The sequence below is a fragment of the Athalia rosae genome, chromosome 1 (genome assembly GCF_917208135.1).
Source record: "Athalia rosae chromosome 1, iyAthRosa1.1, whole genome shotgun sequence".
Classification (NCBI taxonomy): domain Eukaryota; kingdom Metazoa; phylum Arthropoda; class Insecta; order Hymenoptera; family Athaliidae; genus Athalia; species Athalia rosae.
In genome coordinates, this window is record NC_064026.1 from 2,088,595 (window position 1) to 2,115,264 (window position 26,670).

A 26,670-nucleotide genomic window follows, 5' to 3' on the forward strand; every position below is an offset into this window, starting at 1 on the left:
CACTTCGACAACATGAACGGCAGCAGGCGCGGGTTTGAATATTTTTTCACTGCGCTTTTCAGAGCTTTTGCGAAAGTGTATCAACTTTAATTAGCTACATACGATTTAACCAGGTAATTTAAAAAATGAAAAATATCTGTGACCATTGCTGAGAATAATCAAATTATTTGTTTTTCGTTTAAATGCTTCTCAATAATCAATGTCTGGAAATCCTCCTGACAACACCTCAAATCAGAGTTCTTCCATTTTTACGGACCCTACTTACTTACAACGATATAACAAAGACACTTCTCTCATTGGACGCGTGCAAGACGTAAAAACCCTGAAATGCTATGACAAGGAAGGCTTTGAGGAGGCTCAAGGTGTAGAACAAAACAGTTTATTATTATTTTCAGTAATAATTGATGTAAACAGTAATTAGACAAATGCATTATATCAGCTGGTGAGCCATTATTTCGTTCCATTATCAAACTCTTGACCGTGAGAATATACAAAAATGTACAGTATGCTATACAATTGGGTGTTACTTAATATCAGTTTACTAATACAAATAGATATTGGCGTTTACTTTTTGAGTACTTGGATAACATCTTCGTCATGCATAATGTGTTGCAATCCCACTCTTTGAGGTGAGTATTTAGTACTTGTCCCCTGCAAAAAAATGTCAAATAAATACGGTTGAAAGAGCAAAACCACTTGTTTGAATGCTGGTTTGTTATTCTGCATTGAACTCACCCAAACTAGAGCATATTTGAATTGTTCCGCCAGAGTACGGTGAATGCTATGGCAGACATGTTCAACGGTAACTCCCTTACGAAGAATTAAGCCATCGTCAAAGTCAGGCGGTTGGCCAGGTTTTTTGGTGTAGACTCTGATCAGAGATAAATACTCCCAGAGAGTTTCCAGTAAGTAGTCCAAATTTAATTTCATGTTGCAGCTGTTGGTAATTACCCAGAAAAAATTTAGCCATTGCAAATGGCTGAATCAGTATTAAGCCATTGAAACTTACCTGACCACCACGCTGTTAGCCTGTCGTGCAATTCTGTCAACTTCTTCTATGGATATTTGATCTATTTTGTTATATACGTAAAGGCAAGGTAGGTAGACTCTGTTGGCATTAATCACATCTATCAGCTCATCTGCAGTGCAGTCCTCCCTGAACAATACCTCAGCATTGAATATCTTATATTCGTGTAGAATCATTTGAACTAGTTTTTCGTCAACGAATGTTAAAGGACATGTTGAGTTGAAGGAGAGACCGCCACCTTTCTTTATTTTGAAATAAATGTTCGGCTTTTGTTTGTTCAGTCGAATGCCAACAGACTCCAGTTCTTTCTCCAATAATTGTCGTTGTACATCCTGCTTGGTTGCATCCAGCATCATCAGAACAAGATCTGCAGTCCTTGCTACGGCTATGACCTGCCGTCCTCTTCCTTTTCCCTGCAAAACAGTTGTATTCAAGGTACGCTCGGTTGGGAATTCTTTCCACATACGACCTGGTAATCGTTGGATGATTTTTACCTGTGCTGCACCCTCAATGATACCAGGCAAATCCAAAAGTTGTATGTTTGCCCCTTTGTATTCGATCACACCTGGTATACATGTGAGTGTGGTGAACTCATACGACGCAGCCTCTGACTCCGTGTGGGTTAGAGTACTCAGGAGTGTGGATTTTCCAACGGACGGAAACCCGATCAATGCCACTCTGGCATCTCCTGACTTCAATACATCAAAACCCTCGCCTTTCTCAGACTTTTTGGTTGGTTCCAGTAACTGGGAGCGATATTTGGCCAACTTTGCCTTCAGGAGACCAAGATGATACTCGGTAGCTGTTAGATACAAGATTAGTATTTCAGGGGAGCATCCCAAGAGTAACAATTCCGTGGGTCAGTGGGGAGATTCGGGTTAACAACAGCTTGCAGCTGAGGTAGTTAGCCGGTGAAATATAGACAAGGATAAACGTATCCTGACATTCAACAAACCTTTGTTTTTTTGGGTCCGCGCAATCTCCTTCTCGATTTCTGATATTTTTTCAAGGATTCCCATGACTGGTTCACCTTTATATTACCACTTCGTAATTTTTCAGATAGCTCATCGACGAGAACTTGTTGAGGGCAGTTGAGATGCAATTAAGTACCTGACACCCGCGTGGCTGTATAATAGAGTTCAGTGTGGTGCTTTTACCGATATGCATAATTCACATCAGTGAATGTACTTCCATACTCTATGAATTTCAACGTGAGATGGTGCAGATAGTCGCACTCTTCAAGTGGCGCCCTCAGGTCATTCAAGAGTTGGGCTCATCATCAGACTTGTCGGTGATGCTGCAATCATCGAGTATCTACCTGCAACGAATTTAAGCTTACGGTATTTTAATGTTCTCATTGCCATTGACGTCGTCACGCGACGTCGGTCGGTTATCATTTATTCCTGTGTAAATCGAAGTATTTGAGAAACTGGTGAGCAGTGAATCAGGAACTGATGAGATACCAAAAACGTTGGATTACTCGAGGATTCATTTCGCGTTAATTTGGAAGCCAGGTATGAACGGTTATCCCAATCAGCTATCGTTGACAATCACCTACCCTACGCATGCGGCGCGTGTATTTTTTGCCGAACACGTGAGGGCGAGGAGAATCATGGTTATTGGACATTCGGAATTCATAAAGCCTTATCTCAAGATTATACACGTAACTTGCAATCAACTGCACGTGAATGACATATCAGCATATGATTTTCTTGAATAAAATAAGTCGTGATCCCGATCTCCGGTATTTTCAGGGCCTGTCTGTACGTGTATTATTACGAGCGTAGTTTTCTCGATTGTTGCACAACAATCACCATTGTAGGCATTTGTGGGAATGTTCTTTATACGATTTCCTCCTAGTCTGATTGTGAGGTAACTTGTTATTTCTATCATCCTAACAATTAGTCATTTGTATGCATCATGCTTGCATTGTAGTGACAATTTGGAAAAGGATGATGCAATACGCGTATAAATAGTCATTTATTGATCGAGATTTTTCGGATTCTGGGTGATCCTCACTCGGCTGCATTGCCATAATGCAAGTCGCGATTTAGGCGAACGAAACCTTTGAAGATTAATCATTTGTTCTATTTCTAATCTATAGTAATTTTTAATCACTTTACTTTATCAAGAACCTTTTATCTCGCACGTACAGATATTTGATTGACACTAATCTGCGGAGAGAAGCTATCGCAAGAGAATTAGTTATGGACATAATAACCCGCAATCGCTCAATAATTGACGAACAAATTCGGCACCGACCGATAAAGATAACAAGAACTTCCAATATTAAGTCAACGTATCTCCTGTTATGACACCTTTCTAGACCTTTTCCATAATTACCACCGATATGTGATAATTACCCATAAGATCCGAGACTACATACGCATTACGCTCATTTGATTTATACTTGGTAGAGCTACGTATTTCTGCAAGTCTTATCATACCGGCCGCAAAATGAAAGTAGGTATTATTGAAGGTGGGGGCCGTCCGCTCATCGAGGTACGTTTTGTATAAATCTAGAGCCAGTGACTAAGCGAAGTCCTTGTGAACGTACAGAACAATTTTTGATACGTTATTTGTTGAGAGAAATACGCTTGTGTACGCTACAGAGCGTTATCTGCAGCAACGAACACCTATCACATCTCTCATGCACGTAAAACTTTACGGAAAAGTAAAACTTGGCGAAGTTCATAATTGCGGGAATAACATACGGCAGATTGGGCTAACATCTATTAGTAGATTTGCAGGGGAGAATAACAAAGGTAATCGTGGTCCGTAATACAAATTTCGCGTATACATGAACTATACTTGAACTATCTCCCCAGGCAAGTAAATCACATCGTCCGTAGAGAATACGTCGCAGTTTACCCATTTACGACTGATTCAAGATTTAAAACCTCTAATACCGTTAAGTGATTCGTATACCTACGTACAGCACGATTTATGTGTAAACGCGGACGAGACTTCTTACACGGAGGCTCGTTTCAAGATAATCGTGTTCGATCTTGATCGTGCTAGTAATGTCTTGTGCCACTCAACTTTATTAGCCCTGTTGTAATAAGGGGTATATAATAGCGCATTAATCGATTAAACCATCAAGGTTCAGATCACACCGATACTTATTGAAACACCGAGACCGCGCGGTATCAGTTTATACCCGACCAGTTTGTAATCGGCGAGTCAGCTTATAATCGGTTTTTCTATAAGTCACAAGTAAGTGCTATTGCAAAGCACTAAATATATGCTAAACTCGTACGACAAGTTTTGTGGCATTTGCAGTTGAGCCTTGTTCGTTAATTAAAAAATTCTCGCATAGACGATGGAGTCAGCCGTGATAGGGTTGCTCTTGCTGATGGGGTCGGCTTCGGCGTGGAACGTGACCTTCTCTTCTCCGAATGTGACGATCCACATGCACGAGACATTGTGCGTACCCTTTTCCGCCCCAGTCAACGCAGCGGACATCATCGATGGAATTTTGACGGCGAGTTCGTCCCGGGACTCGGTTGCTAGCGTCCCTAACTTGCCGGTTTTGGATCCGAGTGACGTCGAAGACTCTACCTGGAAGAGCTGTCTCAACATTACCGCAAACTTCCTCGGTCGAGCGGATGTAGTTATTTCCATAGCTTCTTCTGCGGTATGACCGGAACCGAGTAAATTTAGCCAACGAAATCTTCCATCTCGAGGTCCGCAGGGCGGCAAAACATACCGAATAATTTTGCCCTTTTGGTTCTTAGGGCAACAAAAGTTCCGAAGCCCTCGAGGTCATCGTAATTCGCGAGGAGCGCGTTATAGATACGCTATTTACGGTCTGCGTAGCGGTGCTCGTCTCCGTCCTGTACATCAACTTCGGCTGTGCTATGGACTGGGACATCTGTCAGCGTACGTTAAAAAAACCCGTTGGTCCCACGATCGGATTTTTTTGTCAATTTCTCTACATGCCTTTGGTAAGTTGATTTCGTGTGCGGGGAGGAGGGAGAAGGGGTCGTCCAATTATCGTGCACGGAAATCACCAGCTCTTTCTGTCGACAGCTGAGCTACGTTATCGGGCTTATACTCTTTCCTGACGATGCTGAGATGCGCATAGGGATGTTCTTCTCAGGAGTAAGTCCAAGTGGCGGAGCCTCCAACATCTGGACCGCACTATTGGATGGAAACCTCAACTTGTCCGTTACAATGACTACCATAAGTACCCTGGCTGCATTCGGTAAGTCCCTGTCTCGATTCCAGGCTGTCAGCATTGCGTTCAACGGATCAGTATTTAATTTTTTCATATGTACAGCCATGATGCCGTTGTGGATCTTCACCCTTGGCAGATCGATATTCCATAAGGGAGATCTCGTAGTTCCGTACTCTAAGATAGCAATGTTTGCGGTTTCACTGATCGTCCCACTGGCTATTGGATACATAATACAGAAAAAGTTGCCCAGGGTCTGCAGGCTTCTAGTCAGGATTCTAAAACCGTTCTCAAGCCTGCTTATCCTATTCATCATCGTCTTTGCAATCGTCACGAATCTCTATCTTTTCCAGCTGTTTTCGTGGCGGGTAATTATGCCAAATTTATTACTTATGACGATCCTGCAAACTCACGAAAATTCCTCCTCGAAATTCATCAATCTAATCCCGAACAATACGACTCCTGCGTGAAACAAATCATTGCAGATAATAGTTGCTGGTATTGGGCTTCCATGGCTTGGCTATTTATTCGGCATGATAGTCGCTTGGGTTCTGAAACAGCCGCGTCCGGACATCACGGCAATCTCGATCGAAACCGGAGTGCAGAATACCGGAATATCCATCTTCCTTCTCCGGTTCTCGCTTCCTCAACCAGCAGCGGACCTGACAACCAGTAAGAACATTTTAACGGGCACAACTCGTGTACACATCGCGAAGGGGATAATTGAATGTTAACGAGTGGTTTCTTATGATAATTCACAGTTGCGCCGGTCGCGGTGGCGATAATGACCCCGATCCCGATGACAATATGGTTCATTGGTAAATTGATCAACGATCGGCGAAAAAAGTCCTTGGCTGCTTCCTCGGAGAAGCTGCGAAGCTCCGCGGATCCGATACCGACCATCGCCGACGCTGATAAGTCCACACGGACTGATGGGAGTGCTTGATTGGCAGATCTTTGTCGGCGGCCGAAAGACACAACGTATCAAAATGGATTTAACGCAAAGCTATTTGAAATTGTTGTTTCACAGATCTCGGCTCGCCACATCTCACCTGCCAAGGGTCGTATCACGCGGACACAATGAGCAGAGGCTGCTCACTATTTGGTCGTTTTTTTGTAACACGAAGCATTTTTGGAGTGTTCCCTGCACCGGTACGATACGTACTTAACCATCCAAACGCCCTGTGTTTGCATTTCATATCCATCCCTAGCCCTTCCTCCAATAATGCACAGATAAAGATTTCGAGAATGAATTTTAAAATGCGATTGTGTATCGAGTAGATATCTAGCAGGAGTAGTTAAAATATGTACCTTATATGGTCAGATTAAATAACCTGGGACCTACGGTTTTAGCAACTCTCGGACCCGAAGAGTTCAGGTTGCGACTGAGGGGTGATTTTCCCCATAACTGATACTTATATTGTTGTAATCTAAATTGTAGCGAGTGCGTCGCGAATGCGGACTTGAAGTAGGATTATAATTTCCCAATTCGAATGAGATCCCCTACCTGTAAAAAAAATTAGTTATATGTTTTGAAATCCCAACAGTAAAAGTGCCTTCTATTTTTTTAATTTCCAAATCGCATTGTATACAACAAATTTTACTGTTGTACAGCAAGCTATTGTACAGACAATAATTGATGTAGATTAACAGCATTTATCGCCGCGCTCTTTTAGATAAGTATTTAGGCATAAGTATTTTGATGTTTAGTCATATATGAGATGTATATATTAAACGTTGATTTTTTTATTACCGAAATGTATGACCTGTTTATTGTAAAACGTGCGAAACATCGAATAACTGCTCAATGCTTGACTGATGGAAGTTTACGATACTGCGGATGATTCCCATTCCCGCACGTTTAATTTAAACGCCGGCCAGAGTATAAAGCGGGAGGGGGAAGCTGGGCAAGATATAAGGGTTCGTTATTTTTTCATTGGGGGGCGCCATCTCTCACGGAAAACGCGTAGGTGGAGGTGGTGGGCGCGGCGCGGCGTTGATGGTATTCATGGTGTGGTAGGTACTCGCAGTACTCGAACTCGACTGAACCATATCCCATCCGTCGTATGTATCTCACAATCAGTGCAAGCTTTAACCAAAGAGACAAGATTACAGGTACATCGCAATGAGCGTTGACGGTGTGTAGTGTGTGTCAGACGAATATTTCTTCCCTGACACTGCTCAATTCGAACAGCGAGCTGGCTAATGGATAATAATCGATAATAATCGCAGTATTTGTTATGCCGCAAAACGTTAATCCGGTATCACCGAGTAATATGTTTCGTCGGTAGTTCTCGTTGTGTCGTAAATAATCTACATGCCTATAACGTTTCAATTGGGATCGGTCGTGCATGTGTCACTCGAGTAGGAGGCGTGTATATGTATAAATATATTAGAATATATTTTGTCTATGACGTATATTCTCGCCGTGATCATATGAGATATTTGTAATATTATGGTATTAAACTCGGTGACGTTGAGCTTTCAAGTCTTGAACGTGCCGTCCTAATTGTTGTATGTAATGCCTGGGAGTCGTTCGAGTACAGATCCAGAGCACAAGTCACCCCGCGAAAGTGGCGAGGATTCTGAGGATGAGAGTGAAATCCTGGAGGAGAGTCCTTGCGGACGCTGGCTCAAAAGGCGTGAAGAGGTATCTTTCGCTTGCTTGCAAGCTTCGTCGACTTATGTCAACAATTGCACGGTAGAGACAACGTAGTTATTTTACTAAATCACTGTGCAATGTGTCATTCCAGGTTTACGTTCCTACCAAGTCAGCTTTAGCTGAAGGGTCTAGCTTTGCAGGAGCTCGAAGCAGCGGGGGTGAAATTGAAAAAATTCCGCAGAGCACAGATATGGAAGTAAGAACTTTGACAACCGCATAAACCGCTAAATTCTGAATTCTCAAAATACAAAAGATTTGTTGTCACAAAGTATCCGCATTGCTAAAGTCTAATGAAAAAGCTGATGATCATGTAATTCCATCTTTCAATAGGCTGAAAAGAGGGATCTACCAGGCGTTGACTGTGCCTACCTTGCAATGGACACAGAGGAAGGTGTCGAGGTTGTTTGGAATGAAGTGCAGTTCTCTGAGCGTAAAAATTTCAAAGCACAGGAAGAGAAAATTCAGCTCGTCTTTGAGAATCTCACGCAGTTAGAACATCCCAATATAGTTAAATTTCATAGATATTGGACAGATACTCACAATGACAAACCACGGGTGAGTAGATGTATTACAGGTATCTACTTCTCTGAAATTTGCAAGTAACTGCGATCCTACAATACTGACGTTCTACAACTTGTTGATTTCCAGGTCATATTTATTACCGAATATATGTCGTCGGGTTCGTTGAAGCAGTTCCTCAAAAGAACAAAGCGTAATGTTAAAAAATTACCTTTGCAAGCCTGGAAACGATGGTGTACACAAATTCTTTCAGCTTTAAGGTGAGCAATTTGCATTATTGAAGATTCCCATTGTGACTCCCTTCGCTGATCTACGCTAGAATACATTGAGGAAATTCTTGTTCCAGTTACCTGCATTCTTGCTCACCCCCTATTATTCATGGAAATCTCACCTGTGATACTATATTTATTCAGCACAATGGCCTAGTAAAAATTGGTTCAGGTAAGCAGTGAGATGCAGATTCTAGGTGTGCGATGTTACGTACATGTAACCCATTATTCACGTTGATCATGAAATAGGGAACACGATACTTATGTAGGCATTGAGTGGTATGACTACTAGATTTGAATGATGATAAAACTGTTGGCATTATTATCGAGTGCACGAATCATTCCTAGCTAATCGGAAAGTTGCGCTGTATCAATGAATACGATAATCTTATCATAAACGAGGAGAAATTATATCGATAAAGTCTGGGAGAGAGTAAGATCATATATTAAGAGATCTGAAGCAACAGAAATGTCCTCATGAATGACCGAATAGCAGGAATATAACACTTCGATTTACGTTCTAATATGTTCATCATCAACTGCGCCTAGCTTTATTTTTAAATATTGATAGTAACGGACGAATCGTTTCTTATATTTTGCCACTTGCACAAGTGGGACAGACAGATTGTGCTTCTAATGTTCTCTTGTATTAGGAGTAACTTGAGTCCTCATTTTTAATTGTAGCATATAGCCTAATCTAGATAATGAAAAAAAACAGCAATGCCATCAACGAGAAAGGAGGTACAAACGTACTTTCACCAACTGGAGATTAAACTTTTCAACACCTACAAGTTACCAGTTGGTGTGTAACTTGTCACAGATGGTGAGCTGGCCAAAAGTATAAACTTGGGAATTTAACATCTATCATCAGCTAAGTAAATTAGGGACGGAGAGGTAAACAACATTATTATTATAATACATATTGTATACTAACCATGAAAAATACGATAACTCATTGGTTCAGTTACTCTATTGAATCGCGATGCAGAGTAATGTTTAATAGAACAACAACACCATGTCTCCATAGTAAGTCTTGTACACGAAGAACTCTGTCATTAGGCTTCTGAAGAACCAATTGAAATGAGGGCTCAGTTTGAACTTGACATTAATACTACATGTAAATGATAAGCCAAAAACTTTCCAGCGCCACCTGCAACCCTCGCTCAGTAATTTTATATGATAGTTCAGAAGATCTTTGCCTTCCAGTAAAATAACAAAAAAACACGTTTGTTCTACGTTCCAGTGGCACCTGATGCAATTCATCACCATGTCAAAACTTGTAGAGCAAACATGAAGAATATGCATTTTGTTGCACCCGAGTATGCGAGTGAGTTAAATTACCATTCTCAATTACGAGTCATGTAACTTTGGAATATTTTCACCGAGTGGGTGGAACAATCATATTTTCACAGGTCTATTTTCAGATTCTGTGACTCCAGCCATTGATATTTATTCTTTTGGAATGTGCGCTCTGGAAATGGCTGCTCTAGAAATTCAAGGAAATGGTGATACCGGTACCGTGGTCACAGATGAAAATATCAACAAGACGATAGAATCGTTAGATGATGCTCAGCAAAAAGATTTTATTCACAAATGTCTCCAAGTAGATCCACTCTCCCGACCTAGTGCCAGAGAACTTCTCTTTCATCCCCTTCTCTTTGAGGTTCACTCCCTGAAGTTATTGTCTGCTCATGCTCTGGTTAATTCCACTAGTGAGTATTCGGAGTTGCTCTTCTGGTATCTACTTGTAATTTATTTGCCATCTTATGATAAATCGATCTCGTTAATAATTTGCAGCGAATATTTCTGAAACAATAACAGACGAGGTTCTTCAAAGGTTGTATGGGCCAGACACGGTCGTTGCTGAAATACACTACATCGGACGTCCTCCACAGCAGATTCGCTCTAGCGATATTCCAGTTGCCGAAAAGTTGGAAAAATTCGTCGAAGATGTGAAGTAAGTTTCGAATAGTATAGGGCAGTAGTATTGAAAAAATAATTTTATCATTTCATTGGACTTTTTAGGTACGGAATATATCCCTTAACCGCATTTATGCCAAAATTACCACCTCCGGTTCGACCTCGAGCAATTTCGCCTGAGGTAACTGAGTCAGTAAAGTCTGTGACGCCTGAACCACTCGATTTCGAATCCCGTAGAGTTGTAAATATGATGTGTAACGTCAAACCAAGGGAAGAAAGTCGTGAATTGCTTGTAAGTCTTCCATTGTTACTCCGACGTTCGCCTACATCGCTAAGGGTGAGAATGCGCAACATGCATTTTCCCAGCTCCTCGCAGTTCTCAATTAATGTGTATCGCCATGCATTTCAGATGACAATACTCTTGCGAATGGATGATAAAATGAATCGACAATTGACATGTCCTGTTACGCAAATTGATACGTCGATGCTTCTTGCACAAGAACTTGTACATTTTGGCTTTATCAACGAGGTGAGTATAGATCTTGAAAGCCACCTAAACTTTTCAATTCTATCAGCCTATTAACTAAACTTTTTCGTTTGTCTCAGAACGATCGTGATAAAATAGGGAATCTGATCGAAGAGGCTTTGCGGAGTTGTTTCAATAAGCAATTGATGAATCCAGGAATGGTGTCCTTGACAAGTCTACCAACGCAAACAACCCTGCTACTGTCTGGCTCTGAATTTCCTAGCTTACAACATTTAGATAATTCTATTGTCAGTACCACAACATCCAGTGGGGATTGCTTGAGTGGCAGTTCTTATGAAAGTTCTGGAGTAACCGGAGTCAGTAACAATGACATAACGGAAAGTAAGGAAGCGGAATCGTCAATAATCGCCGACAGTGGCAGTTAACCATCGAGTATTTGTGATAATTCGGTTCAATGTGCCACCATACACATTTTATATATAGACTGGCTATGTATTTTTATATTTAAGTAAATACGACGGAAGGTTGGCCTGGATGGCCTGGAGGATGGGAGGGGTCATGGCTTTAATGTGAGAGTATAACCAAGACCGTAAATGTGCACACTTTAATGACACGTAGGTATCTACGTATACACGGTCTTGATGTATAGTATGACATGACTTCAAGGTCATGCTCTCTACTCCTAGGGATGAGGATATACTTCGAAGAAAGCATAGGAATGGTCATATTGTACTATATTGTATATCGCTGAAATATTAGTGAAAATTTTATAACGTTGTTAGGATATCTCAAAGCTTTGCATACGCTCACACAGCGTAGCAAATTGGTTGAGTGATTATTTTATCTACTTCTATGGAACTTTTCTATGGGACTTTATTTTCCATTGTAGTCCAGCCGTAGATACATTCTCTCGCGGAGCCGTTCTATTGAATGTTTTAGCTGCCGAGGCGATCTAATCGGTGCACGTGACGAAAGTATGATAAGAAAAAGGATATCTCTGCGCCTTTGCAACTTTCCTTTGCTTCCAGACGTATACCTGCTATGATTTTGTTCGGCAACTGCTCCAGCCATTTGTAAAATTCTAAATCACTTATAGACACTTTAGGGGATTTATACCCTCGTAAAGTCGCATTTGTTTCCCTGAGAAATACTCGTTTCTGTGTGTTATTGCGATTATTTTTCTGTTTTTTTTTTTTTTTTATTGTAACCAAATCAAACAACGAGGACGCCGCGTAAATTTGATTTTCAAACTATTGGCGTCATTTTAATACGAAAAGTGACGCGACAAATTAACCAAAAATAAATAAATTAATAAATAAATGCATTTTTCATAATAGCGGCGTGTGTTTTTCATTTCAATAAGTTTTTATCGGCGAGCGAAAATCACGAAAAAGCGTATCATGTTACGACATATTCCTGCGAGCTTGGTGGGGTACCGATTATCAAACCAGGAATCAACTTGAGCATGAGCGCCGATTCATCAATAATCAGAGATAATGAAATCCGAAAGGTCAATGATTAGTCTTTCCCCCACGATTTTTTTTTTTTTCTTTGTTTAATATTACCGAATGTCGCTCACCAACTCCAATATTTCGATTCTCGTTTGCGGAAAGCTGCGCCTTGCACGCGATTGTTTAGAGCAGCGGTGTAATGCCAAATTTGTTCGTTGTACCTATTAAGTGTAATAATCGTAGAATGTATAAAATGTAGTAGGTCTCTGAATCACCAATAAACAAATATTTACAAATTTTATGCATATGAGACATGCACACCTTGCGTTATTGTGTATTTATTTGTTTGTGTATTTATTTATTGGTATATCAATTGTAAAAACCGGAATTTTAATACTTGGTTGATTAATATGTGTAGCGAAGGATCTTCGTTGATTAATTGGCACGCTCTTTTTTGTAAATATTTTTATTTTGAATATACAAATATCGCGCACAGTGAAAGTGCCTCCGCACCGTCTAAAATTATTTACACTTATTTGTATCGAGGTAAAGTAGAAATGATTGAATCACCGGCTGAATCAAACCACTTCATAGAAAATAGGTAGATACATATTGCTTGTTCTATAGTTTTCTAAGGAACGGTTCAATTTATACGGTGGGGCAAACATCCCTGCCTTCCCCTAATAGTTGACGACATTGCGCGTACGAAGTTCGAGAGTTATCCTGCTGATCGTATCGCACAATTGACGAACGCATATATTCACGTAATAATTTTCACACCACACATGGATACCTGGACATTATAATCGACAATTGATCGGAAAAAAATCGAGAAGGACGGATCAACATCTATGAAAATAAAGGGTTTCCACCGTAACGGAATACAATGAAATGAACGATGGTATTTAATTCTAAACCATAAAATTAGGCTCGGAATCGAGTGATGATGGCTCTATGCTTGCATCGAGATGCCTCACGTGCTACGCCTCGTCCTTGCTATGTCTACGGTTCAAAAGATAATCTAGATCGTGGGAGATGCGATCCAGCATCCCGGTCGCATTGCTCTCGCAATCGGTAACGACTATCTTCGGAGCTTTTTCTTCGCCGTCCGGCTGCTTGCGTTCGGCTGTACTGGCGATGTCGGGTATAGTTTTAACGTGCTCCCTGGCCTTCGTTTGGACGGGAAGTAGCTCGATCTCGCTACTTATCGCCAGGGTGACATCGGGCATCGTGCCGATGTTCATTCGCGACTCGACGTCCGCGTTGCACAAGACTTTCGCCGAGCAATTTGAAATCGCTACTTGAGCAGGTATTCTGTAGAGTACGCCGTGATACTGATTAAAATCTCGGAACGTTCGATGATCCGCCGTCCCGTATGATTCGAATGGAAGGGAAGACCCGCTACTGGTATTCGGAATCGCACTGGCACCCGCAACCGCACTCAGGCCCACGGTCCCGCCCGTGTCGGGAGGCTCGAGCCTCGTTTCCTGATATTTTCTCGGACTCGTGCTGTAGTTTTCCAAATTAACGTTCTCCGCCCCGTCGATTCTATTGTCCGGTAGAAATCTGGCTGCGGGCGGTAGGGAAAAATTTTTGTAGGCGTGAGCCGGTTCAGCGGCATATTCTCGCGTGTCGATGCTCCCGGCTGCGACGCCCCGGACCTCCAGGTGGTCGTTCAGCGGCAGAGATTGCCCGACGTCGTTCTCCGAGTTCTCGTTACTCCTCGAGCAAACTGTGGGCCGAAAAATTGCGTCCTTAACAAACAATTCGAGGACACGAGCTCCGAGGATGAGCAATCGCAAACGTGCGCCGATCAGATTCGAAGACCCGATCCTAATAAAATTTAGTTGCGGATATACCTTTGACCGGTTCCGAGAGATTTTCGTCGTTGGTCTTCGTTTTCCATTTGAATTTTTCAAGCATCGGCTCTATGAGTTGAATCTCGCCGTTTATCACGTAGGCAACGATGACTATGAATCCCTGAAAATTACAAAAGCGTCCTGAGGTGCTCTGGATTTCAATCTGGGACAAATCATTCGGTGCTCGCGTGATCCACTCACCAGAAGAGCGCTCACTGTTGCGAATATGTAATGCATGATGGCTGATAATGAATTCACGTAAAATATCGAGCAGGCTTCCACCGAAATTATGCCGCATAAAACGACGGCCGCACGACGCAGCAACCTAATTCTGTAACGAAAACATTAACGTGCGAAAATATTTACATTGTAATGTAATAGGGAATCTATCACTCGATGGCCTGTCGGTAGATTGCTGATTTTTCGCTCGTCTACCTAATTTTTATCGACTCCTTCTTCAGAATATTTCCGGTAACGAGTGCGTGCGCTTTGTGGACGACGCCGATGTGAAGTAAAACGAATATAAGGAGCATCATCGTAGCGCAAGCTACGAATATATTAAGCACTCCGCTTCCAGCCATGAGCCACCACGATTCGTGGTGCCAACCGGTGCTTTTGTGGGCCAATTCCGTCGCGAGCATAGCCAAAACCGGAACCCCTGCAAAATTCCACAAAAATGAGTCGAACGAAGAGCGAGTTATATATTTGCATCGCAGCGTCTCACCTGTAATCACCGCGATCACGGTGGGCTGAAGATGCTGGCTCGGTCGAACTTGAGTCAATTCGGCGTAGACGATCATCGCCTGAGATATAGGCGCCGACGTCCCCACCAGGAGAAAAGCCTCCAAGGATATGGCGACTACGGAATAGGAACTCTGAAATATCGAAGGACATCCGATGGCGTTCAAAATCATTCGCAATGAATCCGAGCTCTACGTCGTATACACGTGTGACGCACCCACCTCTGGCAAGGGGTGGTGCGCGGCGTAAATAAAAATAGCCATCGCTCCCACAAGGGCGGTGGAACATTGTAATTTGAGGAAATTCAACCAAGATCGATTGTTCCACCAACACGAGCCAAGGATCAGGGACGTGACCAGGCATTGTAGTAAACAAATCCCGCAGCCAACCACCACCACTAAAGTGGTCTGCTCCTTCTTGGCCAAGGCTACCTGTGTAGACGCAAGATATCCGCATTATATTCAATCGGATGAAATGAGAATCGATCTGCGTAATTGGAAGGGTAAAATTTTCCTTTATTCATTGTTTTACTCACTCGGACGGCACGTGCCGTGAGAAACACAGCGAAGGTCCCCGCGTGCGGACAAACGCAGCGAGTCGCGCTACCCCCTGGTAGAGAATTACTCACGCAGGTATTCAAGTTCCACGAACCTGTGAAATCTGCTGCTCCGCAGGATATATTCCACAGGCCCGATTGATTTCGGGTGTGACGTAACTGTAGGTCGACCGATATTTTGCTTTGTAAAAGCTTTGTTTGGTTTTCCGGCAATACTACGTCTACCGTTACGATCCGCGAATTAATGCGATACTCAAGATCTGTGCCATCGCTTCCAAAGCATGGTAGAATACAATTATTAATTTTTGCTTTCGCCACAGATTCTCTACGAGATTGCCAACGATCCACCGAATATTATACTCACCGGAGCTCTGCGACGTACACCCTGGGCAAAAGTCCCGTCAAATTTCTGTACGTAATGCTGACTACACCGAGCGCGCCGTTCGACCCGCCGATCCCTAAGTCGTGTTCTCGCACGCGTACGACAATTTTTTCGCCGTACCAACTGGGGTATCTGTAGGCGATCAGAAAAAGAAAGGTGAGCTTTTTTTTGCGGTTTGAATGGCGGCGCAAATGCGATGGCGTACATTTTATCAGAGCCGGGTATCTCGCTCGTGCGAGTCATGGCGTCATTGTCGTCTACTCGCAGAGGAGTCACATCAGCTATCATCCCCGACAACCCCAGGTGCATTCTAGCGGGATTCGCTATTTCGCACCAATGCACCAAATTACGTCGGGCCATTTGTTGCATCAACGACAATTGCTACGGAGTGAAATGAGGATACAGGTGGGCGCTTGCTGTGAGGAAGAATCTCACCTGCAAAAACTCACCTGCTCGTTTAAAATAGAATGCTCATTTTCGACGACGAAATTAACGATGCGCATGAACGCCCCGACCGAATGATGGAAATTTTTCAGTTCCTTCGTAGCGTTGAGATACTGCTCAATTTCCGAAAGGAGAGTCACGATGCGATCGCCCTCGCCAGGGTACAGGGGCGTTTTCCTCGATCTTAAAATATCCCAGTACGCTTCGAGGGTCTCGGCGCCTGTCGTATTCTGATATCCTAGTGTTAAACTTTGAAACTTTGGGATGAAAAAATAGGCGCTTTACGTTGGAAGTGGTTAATTTTCTCGCAGGTATTTGAAGAATGCATTCAAGATAAATACCCATTCGACAGCAGATCGGACTATGGAGCTCGAGTGTCTGCGAGGGTTTTTGTTTTTTTTTTCAACTTACGTTGTTGTACGGTGCGAGAAATGGCTCGTAGAGGCAGGCCGAAAAATCGGGCAGCTGCCACTCGGGGGTGGTCGCGTCTTTCATCGAACAGAGTCTCGAGACGCGATTACCGAGGAAATTCATCGGGCAGTCCAAAAGGGCCTCGAGCCCGGGCCCCGTGTCGGGCCATCGCACGCCCCAAGCTCTCTCCGTCGAACATATCGGGACTAGGGTGCGATTGACGACCTCCACGCGAACCGCCATCGACTTCTGCGCCACGCTGCACGTGTATATCGAAGATTTCTGAGAAAAAGTTTTATCGATAACGAGACGCAAACGGTGGAATTCAGCGGGACGTGCGCGTTATAAATTCACGCGACTCTACGAGCGCCGGGCGTACTTGGGCATTTGTGATTTTCAGTATACTCCCGGCCGGGAACAGATCCTCCCACACCTCGCTTCCGGGCTCGAGTTTCAATAATGCACGATTTTTGCTCCACCCAAATCCAATGCCGATGCTCCGCATGTTCGGGGTCAGGCACTTTAGCTGGATGTTATTACCCTGGGCAAATGTACGTCAGTTTTGACGGATGGGAATTTTTTAAAAGAGGGTGGAAACGGTGAAAACTTTCGTATTTCGCGAGGTATACGAAAAATTGGTCATGCCGCTTGCGGCGTCGATTATCCTGGAGGATAATATTTCATAATTCGTGTATGTATACCTTTTCGATGGTCGCGCTCATCGGAAAAATTCTGACGTTCGGTTCCTCCCGAATGTCGATGGTGATGCTTTTGCATTGTTGCATTCCCCAGTCGATTATTTGGCAGGTGTAACGTCCCGCGTCGAGGATCGTCGACCTGTCGATCCCGAGCAGTGAGGTGTGCTGTTCCGATCCGTCGTTCGGGAGGTGCTTCAGCCAGATCTCCCTGAAAAAACAAATCAGGCAGCCGCCACAACCACCAGGGAAAACAGATTCGTACATCGAGCCCCGGTTCTTACCTGGTAGCCTTACTGGTGTTAACCAGCATTCCATCTTTGTACCAGGTAAAAGTGAGATTATAACTGCCCTGGGCAACGCACGATACGATGAATTGATCACCCAATCGTACCTCGCGTTCGTTCGGCTGATTTACCCGCAGGCTCTGAAATGTGCAGCCGTTATCCTGGATTACTATCAGGTGGTGAAGTTATACCTATCCACGTACACGTATGAATACACATATACCGTTCGGTATCAGAGAGAAATCACGACCATTGTACCTGCAGTTTTAGAGCGGGTTTTTGCTCAAAAGTAAAGTGCGTCGATTCGAGAGAAATTTCACCGAGACGGCGCCGCTGCACCAAACGATTCAAAGATTCTCTTATCTTGTCCCCGTCGTCTGTGTTGCCAAAGAAGTGAAATACGACTTCCGAGGTCGGCCTACATCCGAATACCACGAACGTCGTTTTTGAAAAAGTAATTGTTGTTTCTAATTATTACGAAACGTCTTTAGAAATACTTACGTGACGCTTAAGGTTCGGAGTTCCTCTACGGAGGATATGTTAGCATTTCTCAAGTATTTCCCGATCTGTAAGCAGACGGGCGATCGTTTGAGTCGAAATGAAATTCGGGGGGAGCGAAGAGGATTGGGGGTGTGAGAAGTCAAGGTTCAAGAACACTCGCATCGTCGTTTTGAAAATACGTATTTATTCACATTTATTTATTCAAAATTTTCTCCAACTTCTAAATATTTTTCATCGCTTTGTCTCATTGTATTTCCCTGCTACGTATACTAAGTCTACAATCTTTTTGATTTATCACTCGATAACGGGTGGTTTTCATATTTAGCCACCGACCGGGTCGACGACCCTTCTATCCCTGTACTCGCTAACATATCTATTATGTAATAATACGGACATTGTACACGGACAACAGTCTCCCACTTATTGTTTCCGATGTCCCCCGTGTTTACAGGCGCGGCAACGAAATCTTAAGATACGTACGTACCCCGGACTCTGCACGTAACGGAGACCGCATAACATATTTTTATTAATGGATAATACATCCGGAGCTGAAATCTCTTATGCAAGATCTCAACGATCCGCTCGGGAGTTTCGCCCCCACGATAATTAGAAATTAATATTTCATTCGATTTTTTCCCTCCGAATTCAGGCAGGACGTCGTAGACCGTTCGAGTCATTCGGGTGATTCAAGTACGAAGGGATCAGCGATCGTCACCAACACGCAGGACAAGTCCACATGCTGCGGACCCAACGCCGATCTCAGGTAATCCGCCCTCACGTTTACTACCTGGATACCGTGTTCCCGGCAATAAGCTTCCAACAGGGTCATCTGAAGGTGCTGAGCCGGGTCTGTTTTTTCGTACTGCGATACCAGGCAGACGGTACCCGGGCTCCAACATTCGCGGGACGCCAGGGCCCGCAAGGTGGGCAACATTCCACAAGTCACCTCTGTCCCCGCCCTTTGGCACCTCAGTTCTCGCTGGAGTTCCGAGGGGAGTTTACCACTGGAATTAATAATTGTAAAAAAATTATTCAACCGTGCGAAGAGAGGAGTAATTACTGGGTGATTGATGTAATTTCACCACCGATACGTCGAGACTTTGTAATTTCCACTAAAACGACCGAGGCTTACCTTTCGAAAGTGGCTGTTTGAGGTGTGACTGGCATGATTACGTCCTCGTAAGTCATATTTGAAATTTTCCGCTCCTTTTTCTTAATTCGTGAATTTCCTCGACGCACTTTTGTCCACTGTGGAAAAATTTTTATCTCTTTCCTAGGCGCACTGGAAATACGCTTCTCACTCACTAGCTGATTATTCTGTGCAATTGGAGTGACTTGTTATATCACACACTCGAGTCCGGTTGGTACCAGTTGATATCAGTCGTTAAACGCCGATGATTCGCCGAGGGACGACTCCACCAGATATCGATTATCACTCAAACCACACGTGGCACTTATTTTCTTTTTTATATATATTATCTCTCGGCTTCGCTGGGTAAACTTTTAACCGATCCCCCTCCTCGATGTATTTTGCAATCTCACGCAACACTTTGCAATATTACCGGAGACACGACCCGCCGTACCTCGCGTAGTTGCTTTGGCTATTCAACGTCGAATGTCCCCGTCGCAGCGTCCGACACCCTTATATAGAGGCCGGAATCCCCTCTTCGTCGAAGCTGGTCACGTGGCAGAGGGTTATTCCAGAGAACGGGCTCCCCTATCCCCGTTGCCGTCGATTACGACGCACTTTCATTGGCGAGCCGCCGAACAGATCCACGTATTATGTACGTACGTATACACAATACAGTTATATCTACCATTGCCTACGAAATAAGCGTGCAGGAATCCCGTGGAGCCTTGAATCCGGGAATCGCACCAATAAATCGAACACACACGATTTTCAGAAACGATCTCCGTCACTCCACGAAAAATTCGTCAAGGCTCCCGCCAATGTTGAGAACCTCGGCGTCTCGAGCGAACAATTCTCGCGAAACGACCCACTGAGGATTTTCCTCCATCTTACGCTAGGTCATTTTTTTTTCATTTTTTCTGCCGTTCGGTTTCTGTGTCTTGTTTTTATTTATTATTTATTTTTTTTTTCTCGTCTCTCAAAATCTGGGACTCGCCGAGAATCGCGTTGTCAACCAGAGATTGAGATCCTCATGTTCGAGAAGCCTGCGATCGCTGGAATTCTCGAGTGTCCCCCGTACCTTGGAATCGACGGGGAAAAACCGCATCTCCCCACCGCCGGGCACCGTTTCACCTGTCTGGGACACGAGCGGAGTATTTGCTACTACGTCATCGCTCGGTCCTCTTCACTTTTCCTCCTCCTCGCTTCTCGTTTCTCGACCCTCCAAGGGTTTATCCCCTCTGAAAGTGATTTCGCTGACCCGATGATTCATCGGCGACACTCGGGGCGCCCGGTCGTAATTTAATATCTTGGGGTCAAACTACGCGGACGCGATCGTTAGCCGGTCGCAACTCGTACGAATCGATCGAAAGATCCGACGAGCTTAATCCCGTCGGTCTGCGGCATATTTTGCACTTCGGGGATTCGTGGACCGCACGTGGGTTCTTCGCCACTTGTGGCATTCTCGGTCGTACTCTTCGGTACGGCTAATAAAAGAACCCGAATTACGACGCATTGTGTCCACTCATCGGTCGAGTTATTGCGTATCCGTATGAAACGGTTCCATGCGAATTGTAATCCTGATGAATGAACGCCGTGCGAAATGAAAGGGATTTGCAATTATCTGATCTGTAGAGCGGCGCAAGTACCGCGGCTATAAATAACTCCGGGATTCACGTGATTTTTTTAGGTTTCACGAATCGCCGGTATATAGGAGTGAAGGTTTATTTTCCTTTTGTACGTGTATACCGTTCCACATATCAGTCGCGACACTTCGGGGAACGCTCGAAAAACCAGAGATATCATCGGCAATCAGTCGTCCGTTGTAATCGCTTAATCTGACTTGACTCAGCATTGTAAAAATAACAAATATCTGATCATTATAGTCTTTAGCGTATAAATGTTATACATATTTTATGAACGTTCCAAACTGTACAGACGTAACGCGATTTCGGTATGCATCTTGCAGTTCGTTAATTATAATACATCGATTAATTTATTCATATTATGTAACAGACGGGGATTTTTTATCCAAACGCCATTCTATTCGAAAGGACGATTACGACGTCACGAGTATGACGTCCGCGGCTCCGTTGTAAAGTGGGTTTCTATGGCCACGCAACGAGCCCCTCGCGCATGCTGAATTCATCATAAAGGTATGTCCACATCTGACAATGAATCGCAGAAAATCGGCGATTGTATTGCGAAAACGTGTAGACACAACAATTGAAACTGAAACCACGATTTTCCAGTTCTCCAGAATCCGAGGGTGTTCTTGAATCCTATCGCGATGCGGGGGAGAGTTACGTCCGTCAAAAAATCGCTCCTCTCTTTTGCGATCGGCGGAAAAACGGGTCACTTCGCGAGAGTCGAGAAGAGCTGGACAGCGGTAAGAGATTCGGAGGAGTCGATTACGAGGGGAGCTATCCTGAGGAACACGGAAATCACGCGAAATCATCTCACTCCTGAGATAAGTCTGCATCTTCTGACCCCTAATTGCCCCCTGTATCACGCCCCCGCGCCATCACCGAGTAACGAAGATCGGGAACATGACCCCGCTACGATCGAAACGTTCCGAGAACCCTTCTGGAGCATCTACTGGCCCGGCGGTCAAGCTCTGGCCAGATTCGTCCTTGACCACGGCGAGCATCTTTTCCAAAAGGGCGATTGCACGGTCCTCGATCTGGGGACGGGCTGCGGCGCGACTGCGATTGCCGCGAAACTGAGGGGGGCCAGCGAGGTCGTGGCCAACGACATCGATCCAGGTATACCCGTTTCATTCGACCCGATGGTATTATTACCACTGAATCGTTGATTTACATTCGCTCTCGGCTGTGAAATCGTCGTAACATGTCGGAATCGCGGGAGTTGAGAACCTCTCGCTAAGAGGAAAAATTCAGTCTAGCTATACGGACGAATTGCTCATTGCGAGACACCATAAACGTGTCGAAGAATGTTTTTGTTGAATGCTAGCGCAACAGCTGCGGGTAAATGAAAATCAGTTTCGTTGCTTTTACGGTTGGACTTTGGAACGAAACCGGAAATAATAGGTATCTGTACGTCGTCGGGCTTATCTCTAGCGTACTATAAATAACGGAGTGTACAGGCTGCTACCGATGTACGATTGATAACTACGATTCTCCGCACGAGTCTCTGATAATAATCGCAATCAACTGACTACCTTCTTTCATTGATGGTTAATTAAGTTAGCGATCCGGGTGATACACTTGACGGATAACGCGGATAAGACGTTATCACTTCTGCGAAACGCACTCGAAAAAGTCCATCGTTTCCTCCTCTGATTACAAAACAGAAAAATATACCAGCGATTAAGATCCTTAACTGGAATTGCCTAATTTGCATGCAGTTTATAGCGTCAGGTAATGCCGAGAAATACGCATCGCCTCCAATGGACCGAGGTGGGGGAAGTCATCGGAATCATCGGAGGTTTTTATGAAATAAACCCGTGCCGTGAATTTACTTTTTTGTCGCGCGTGGAATCCTAGGCCCGGTTGAAACTGTTTGGAAAAACCTTGCGGGCTTTCTCCCAGTCCTTGACCCCGCTACGGCGGGGCTCCCCGGCTCCGTTCAGGTTCCTCGAACAGCCAGATGGCCGATGACCAATCGCAGTGCAAATATTTATTAACCGTTCGACGATACGCTGGTTTTTTACAGTCGCCTGTGTGGCAGCCGGTATGAACGCCGCCTTGAACAAGGTACGGTTGAGAACGTCGAAGGATAATTTACTGGCGGAATCTTACAGGCATCGATTCGACGTGATATTCGTCGGCGATCTCCTTTACGACGCGGAAATCGCCGAGATCCTCGAGCCTTGGCTGGACGGCGCTCTTCTTCGGGGCGCCAAAATTTACCTGGGTGATCCGGGAAGGCACGGGGTAACCGACGAATTGCGCAAAAAATTGAAGAGACTCAAAACCTACCCTCTGCCGGAGAACGTGCGTCGGGAAAACTACGGCTTTGATTCCTCAACGGTCTGGCAGTTTTCCAAAATCCCTTAGTTTAGCACGTCCGCTCTATCAATCGCATACGCTCCGATGAACTGTTTTCTCGCAAACCATGAAAATACACATTTACGATATTCTTACTAATGACGAGTTTGAATTTTGTGCCCGGGGTGTCCTCGAATGACACAGGATTTCGGGTAGGAATTGTTTTCTTTGCGCAGCGTGACCGTTTTATTTCTTCATAATTAGGCCCGCGGGCGCAGCTCTGTTCGATAACCAGATCAGAATCATCGTCGCTCCGATGAGTTTGTAACGATTAAATTTACTCGCTAATGAATGAAGAGCCCGAAGGAGATTTTTACCTGTCTGACGAGCAGCGCTTCCAAGCTTCCCTGATTCGGGGGGATGACCATCCTGACGGATGTCGCGTTCGTCAATTTTATTCTGCACTCGAATCTCGAACGATCTGAAAAAAAAAACAAAAAAAAAAAACTGTGAATGAGCGATCGAAATGATACGTTTGCACCGCGTTGACTTTATGCAGACTCACCGGTCATTATTTTCGTCCCGTTTCTGCAATCGCATCCTTTCTGACGCACATCCTCCAATGGACACTGGAGAACGCAACCCTCCTCGACGCACTCTGTAACGGAGTAAAGGAATCTCATCACGCATTTGTATACCTATGTATTTCTCGAGCTCTTCGATACCCATAAAAGAGGTAATGAGTAATATAAATGCTCGCTATAGAGAATTTCAGACCGAATCGGTACAAGGGAGCCTCACCATTTTCGGAAATTTGCACCGGTGGAATTTCGCAGTAATTTCCGGTAAAACCTTCGACACATTGGCAGCGTACAGCTTCTGCTCCGATGTGCCTGAGGTAGGAGAAAATAGAATCAATCAATCGGTTCGGTCTACTGACATAATTTTTTTAAACGTTTCCACCGCCGGTTACGGAAAAACCCTGCGCATGTGTCCGTTGATTTGTATTGAATCACGGACCATTCACCTTTGGGGAACCCTCAAGGACTCATGAAATCATACTCAGTGAGCTATACCTGCAAGTTCCTCCGTTTTGGCAGACAGGATGGTGTTGATCGTCGACGCATAGAGGACCATTAGAACAATCGCGTCCGTTGAATCCATCGAAACATTCGCACCAGAATGTCCTGCGAAAAGAGATAAATCATACAGATCACGTGTAACGCGGGATTATGCGTATGTTTTCGCGGTTGGAGAAAACTTTCCCCTTGTAAGCGAACGTGATTCAGGCGAAAGAATATCGCGCTAAGGCAACTTCCTGGGTATTTTTAATCAATAGCGGTATCTGCGAAGCGATATTCCAGCGTGTCAGCTCATCGGCCCTCCCCTTGGAATAAAAGATAAGCCGGGATACTTCGTGACTTGCGTTTAAATTGAGAGGAAAAAACTGGGGATGTATTCATCATAAGGTCGTGACCCCAGAGCTGACGTGAGGGGGTCGATCATTGAAACAATTAATCTCGAGTCAAAATCGGCTCGCTTTTATGCCTAGCAATTTTCGTTTATCTTCGCGGAATCTTGAGCGAGAGATTTTAAATAAAACGATTTTCCAGCCAGGGGACTCGACTTTTGCTGGCGCCTGGCGCCTACCCGGAAAGCGTTGAATTTTGCGCAAAGAATTGTTCAGCGGAATGCGCCCCCGTGGAATATGCGTACATATGCAAAGGAAATTTCGGAGCGGTTCCCCAGGGTCAGATTCGCGATTCCGCGGGTGTTATGAAATTAATATAAAACGAAATTTCACCGGTAACTTGAACATTTCGCCAACGCTGAGGTGTAAGGATGATTATTTGATAGCTTACGAGTAATTGGAGGCCAATAAACAGTTTCCCGAGTACGAGCAGTCACGCACTGAACACGATTTGGGATTAGCCGGGCCCCCGGACATCTCGTAAGTGAGATTGAATCCGTAGACGTTGAGGAGGTCGTTTAGTACCCGCACGTGGTTACCCTCGAGTCTGTCGAGGTGAAAATCGATGACAAGGATCGGTCGGAACGTCTTGAACCATCGGAACTCGAAGACGTTGCCCTCGGTGACCTCCTGAATTTCGGTAGCGCCCAAACTGAGGGACTCCGACTCGTAGTAAGCGTATTCCGTGAAGGTCAACCCTTTGTAGACGTAGAGTTGCGTGAGGTAGACCGATATCGAGCTGTTTTCCACCGGCAAATCAGACGCGTCGATCACCCACCTGCACTTGATCGGGACCTCGAAGGGCCCGGGAAAGTTCGGGGTCAGTATCACCCCCCTGGTAGCGGTTAATCTTCCCCCGCAGTACGGCTCGGGTTTCGACTGTACGTCGTTAACGAGACAGAGCCAGGAAATTGGGATCACCACCAGCCAAACGTAAGAATCGTGCATTTTACCGGTATAATATCTCGCTTCCTCTTTCATACCAACCCCGTGTTGATCCCGTTATTCGACTCTACTACACCTCTTCCATCGAGATCTCTGAGAGCGGAATTCATCGACACATGCTAACTCGAGGACGAGCGGATTTTACTCCTACGCGCCGAATTTCGACAACCCTTTGTGACGGCACCTCTTGGATCCGGGCAAACCCGAACCGACATTCGTATACAACGGGACTGCCTCCCTCAGGAACGGTGGCTGGGGTTGGAAGCTGAAGGCGTTGTAATTAATCCAGGAATTCGTATGACCAAAAGCACACCAAAAGTCAAGTGCTCCGGTGTATGACTCCAGGAGGGTGGCCGGGGGTTGGTTTCGAGCAGCGCGCGATGGTCCACCCAGTCAAGGGCGAGGGTGCTCCGGATGAGCTCGCGATCAGACTGGATGCTTGGTGGGCGTTAGCCTGCTCTCTACCACCATTGTTCCGATGGCGAACGGTCCATGGGTGCGCACCCTCCGCGCTGACCAGGCGCACCCTAGCTTCGCAATTTGAAGCGCGCGGTTGCGGGGAAATGAGGGAGGGCAGAGCCCGAAGGAAGGAGAGATCCCCGGCCCCCTGTGACAGGGTGCAACGTACTGTCGTTTTGAGAAAAACAACATTCTTCCCTGCTCTCGGAAACGACCGATCGATGCAAGCGACAACGTTATCACCGCTATGTAGATGATACGCGACATTCAAACTTCCCTTAACAGACTTTGCGGTAATGAACACCTGTCGTGTAACAGGGTTCCATGA

At 44.7% G+C, this 26,670-nt stretch overlaps 6 protein-coding genes across 12 annotated transcripts; 3 read left to right on the plus strand and 3 right to left on the minus strand.

Moving 5' to 3' along the window:
- Positions 1-363: 363 nt before the first annotated feature.
- Positions 364-2,190, minus strand: LOC105693516 (developmentally-regulated GTP-binding protein 2). The gene is made up of 5 exons (XM_012413509.3): positions 1,983-2,190; positions 1,522-1,829; positions 1,010-1,440; positions 736-937; positions 364-651 (listed from the first exon to the last, which is right to left on the minus strand). Exons 1-5 carry the CDS (start codon positions 2,044-2,046, stop codon positions 565-567), a joined length of 1,092 nt encoding a protein of 363 aa, XP_012268932.1. The 5' UTR covers positions 2,047-2,190; the 3' UTR covers positions 364-564.
- Positions 2,191-2,393: 203 nt separating this feature from the next.
- Positions 2,394-6,962, plus strand: LOC105693515 (ileal sodium/bile acid cotransporter-like). Of its 3 annotated transcripts, none has more exons than XM_048649037.1 (7): positions 2,394-2,541; positions 4,347-4,664; positions 4,765-4,974; positions 5,060-5,234; positions 5,310-5,572; positions 5,690-5,876; positions 5,966-6,962. In XM_048649037.1, the coding sequence occupies exons 2-7, from the start codon at positions 4,350-4,352 to the stop codon at positions 6,148-6,150; spliced, it is 1,335 nt and encodes a 444-aa protein (XP_048504994.1). In that variant the 5' UTR covers positions 2,394-2,541; positions 4,347-4,349; the 3' UTR covers positions 6,151-6,962. The 3 variants fall into 3 exon arrangements, with proteins under 3 accessions (XP_048504994.1, XP_048504995.1, XP_048504996.1); XM_048649038.1 differs by lacking the exon at positions 2,394-2,541 and adding an exon at positions 3,235-3,792; XM_048649039.1 differs by lacking the exon at positions 2,394-2,541 and adding an exon at positions 3,814-4,243.
- Positions 6,963-7,217: 255 nt separating this feature from the next.
- On the plus strand, positions 7,218-12,808 carry LOC105693527 (nuclear receptor-binding protein homolog). Of its 4 annotated transcripts, none has more exons than XM_012413527.3 (11): positions 7,218-7,854; positions 7,958-8,062; positions 8,197-8,421; positions 8,515-8,645; positions 8,732-8,826; positions 9,898-9,981; positions 10,067-10,366; positions 10,452-10,611; positions 10,680-10,911; positions 10,984-11,103; positions 11,181-12,808. In XM_012413527.3, exons 1-11 carry the CDS (start codon positions 7,726-7,728, stop codon positions 11,484-11,486), a joined length of 1,887 nt encoding a protein of 628 aa, XP_012268950.1. In that variant the 5' UTR covers positions 7,218-7,725; the 3' UTR covers positions 11,487-12,808. The 4 variants fall into 4 exon arrangements, with proteins under 4 accessions (XP_012268950.1, XP_012268951.1, XP_012268952.1 ...); XM_012413528.3 differs by having other exon boundaries at positions 7,220-7,854; positions 10,079-10,366; XM_012413529.3 differs by having other exon boundaries at positions 7,222-7,854; positions 10,680-10,866.
- A 117-nt stretch (positions 12,809-12,925) lies between these two features.
- LOC105693321 lies at positions 12,926-26,569 on the minus strand. Its single transcript, XM_012413161.3, has 21 exons — positions 25,330-26,569; positions 24,544-24,654; positions 24,269-24,360; positions 24,033-24,125; positions 23,845-23,948; positions 18,389-18,453; positions 18,146-18,305; positions 17,885-18,027; positions 17,607-17,811; positions 17,285-17,446; positions 16,906-17,187; positions 16,500-16,751; positions 16,256-16,431; positions 16,033-16,182; positions 15,648-15,939; positions 15,334-15,543; positions 15,096-15,246; positions 14,807-15,029; positions 14,573-14,702; positions 14,372-14,492; positions 12,926-14,244 (listed from the first exon to the last, which is right to left on the minus strand). Exons 1-21 carry the CDS (start codon positions 25,917-25,919, stop codon positions 13,493-13,495), a joined length of 4,464 nt encoding a protein of 1,487 aa, XP_012268584.2. The 5' UTR covers positions 25,920-26,569; the 3' UTR covers positions 12,926-13,492.
- LOC105693332 lies at positions 18,553-19,999 on the minus strand. The gene is made up of 2 exons (XM_012413173.3): positions 19,521-19,999; positions 18,553-19,392 (listed from the first exon to the last, which is right to left on the minus strand). The coding sequence occupies exons 1-2, from the start codon at positions 19,574-19,576 to the stop codon at positions 19,062-19,064; spliced, it is 387 nt and encodes a 128-aa protein (XP_012268596.1). The 5' UTR covers positions 19,577-19,999; the 3' UTR covers positions 18,553-19,061.
- Positions 20,036-23,626, plus strand: LOC110117453 (electron transfer flavoprotein beta subunit lysine methyltransferase-like). Of its 2 annotated transcripts, none has more exons than XM_048649060.1 (4): positions 20,036-20,172; positions 21,534-21,673; positions 21,770-22,282; positions 23,193-23,626. In XM_048649060.1, exons 3-4 carry the CDS (start codon positions 21,808-21,810, stop codon positions 23,534-23,536), a joined length of 819 nt encoding a protein of 272 aa, XP_048505017.1. In that variant the 5' UTR covers positions 20,036-20,172; positions 21,534-21,673; positions 21,770-21,807; the 3' UTR covers positions 23,537-23,626. The 2 variants fall into 2 exon arrangements, with proteins under 2 accessions (XP_048505017.1, XP_048505018.1); XM_048649061.1 differs by lacking the exon at positions 20,036-20,172 and adding an exon at positions 20,452-21,471.
- Positions 26,570-26,670: the final 101 nt, after the last annotated feature.

Excerpts from the sequence above, each read along its gene's own strand:
- LOC105693332 (XM_012413173.3), bottom strand. The coding sequence starts at position 19,576 with ATGACTTACGAGGACGTAATCATGCCAGTCACACCTCAAACAGCCACT. Across the intron at positions 19,393-19,520 it reads CAAACAGCCACTTTCGAAAG|TGGTAAACTCCCCTCGGAAC; the intron begins GTAAGCCTCGGT and ends TATTAATTCCAG.
- LOC105693527 (XM_012413527.3), top strand. The coding sequence starts at position 7,726 with ATGCCTGGGAGTCGTTCGAGTACAGATCCAGAGCACAAGTCACCCCGC. Across the intron at positions 8,063-8,196 it reads CGCAGAGCACAGATATGGAA|GCTGAAAAGAGGGATCTACC; the intron begins GTAAGAACTTTG and ends ATCTTTCAATAG. Across the intron at positions 10,612-10,679 it reads AAATTCGTCGAAGATGTGAA|GTACGGAATATATCCCTTAA; the intron begins GTAAGTTTCGAA and ends TGGACTTTTTAG.
- LOC105693515 (XM_048649037.1), top strand. The coding sequence starts at position 4,350 with ATGGAGTCAGCCGTGATAGGGTTGCTCTTGCTGATGGGGTCGGCTTCG. Across the intron at positions 4,975-5,059 it reads AATTTCTCTACATGCCTTTG|CTGAGCTACGTTATCGGGCT; the intron begins GTAAGTTGATTT and ends TTCTGTCGACAG. Across the intron at positions 5,573-5,689 it reads TCCAGCTGTTTTCGTGGCGG|ATAATAGTTGCTGGTATTGG; the intron begins GTAATTATGCCA and ends AAATCATTGCAG.
- LOC110117453 (XM_048649060.1), top strand. The coding sequence starts at position 21,808 with ATGCGGGGGAGAGTTACGTCCGTCAAAAAATCGCTCCTCTCTTTTGCG. Across the intron at positions 22,283-23,192 it reads GGCCAACGACATCGATCCAG|TCGCCTGTGTGGCAGCCGGT; the intron begins GTATACCCGTTT and ends GGTTTTTTACAG.
- LOC105693321 (XM_012413161.3), bottom strand. The coding sequence starts at position 25,919 with ATGAAAGAGGAAGCGAGATATTATACCGGTAAAATGCACGATTCTTAC. Across the intron at positions 16,752-16,905 it reads TTCTCGCACCGTACAACAAC|TTTCAAAGTTTAACACTAGG; the intron begins GTAAGTTGAAAA and ends TTCATCCCAAAG. Across the intron at positions 15,030-15,095 it reads CGTGATCGCGGTGATTACAG|GGGTTCCGGTTTTGGCTATG; the intron begins GTGAGACGCTGC and ends GGAATTTTGCAG.
- LOC105693516 (XM_012413509.3), bottom strand. The coding sequence starts at position 2,046 with ATGGGAATCCTTGAAAAAATATCAGAAATCGAGAAGGAGATTGCGCGG. Across the intron at positions 1,830-1,982 it reads GCGGACCCAAAAAAACAAAG|CTACCGAGTATCATCTTGGT; the intron begins GTTTGTTGAATG and ends TGTATCTAACAG. Across the intron at positions 652-735 it reads TCAAATATGCTCTAGTTTGG|GGGACAAGTACTAAATACTC; the intron begins GTGAGTTCAATG and ends ATTTTTTTGCAG.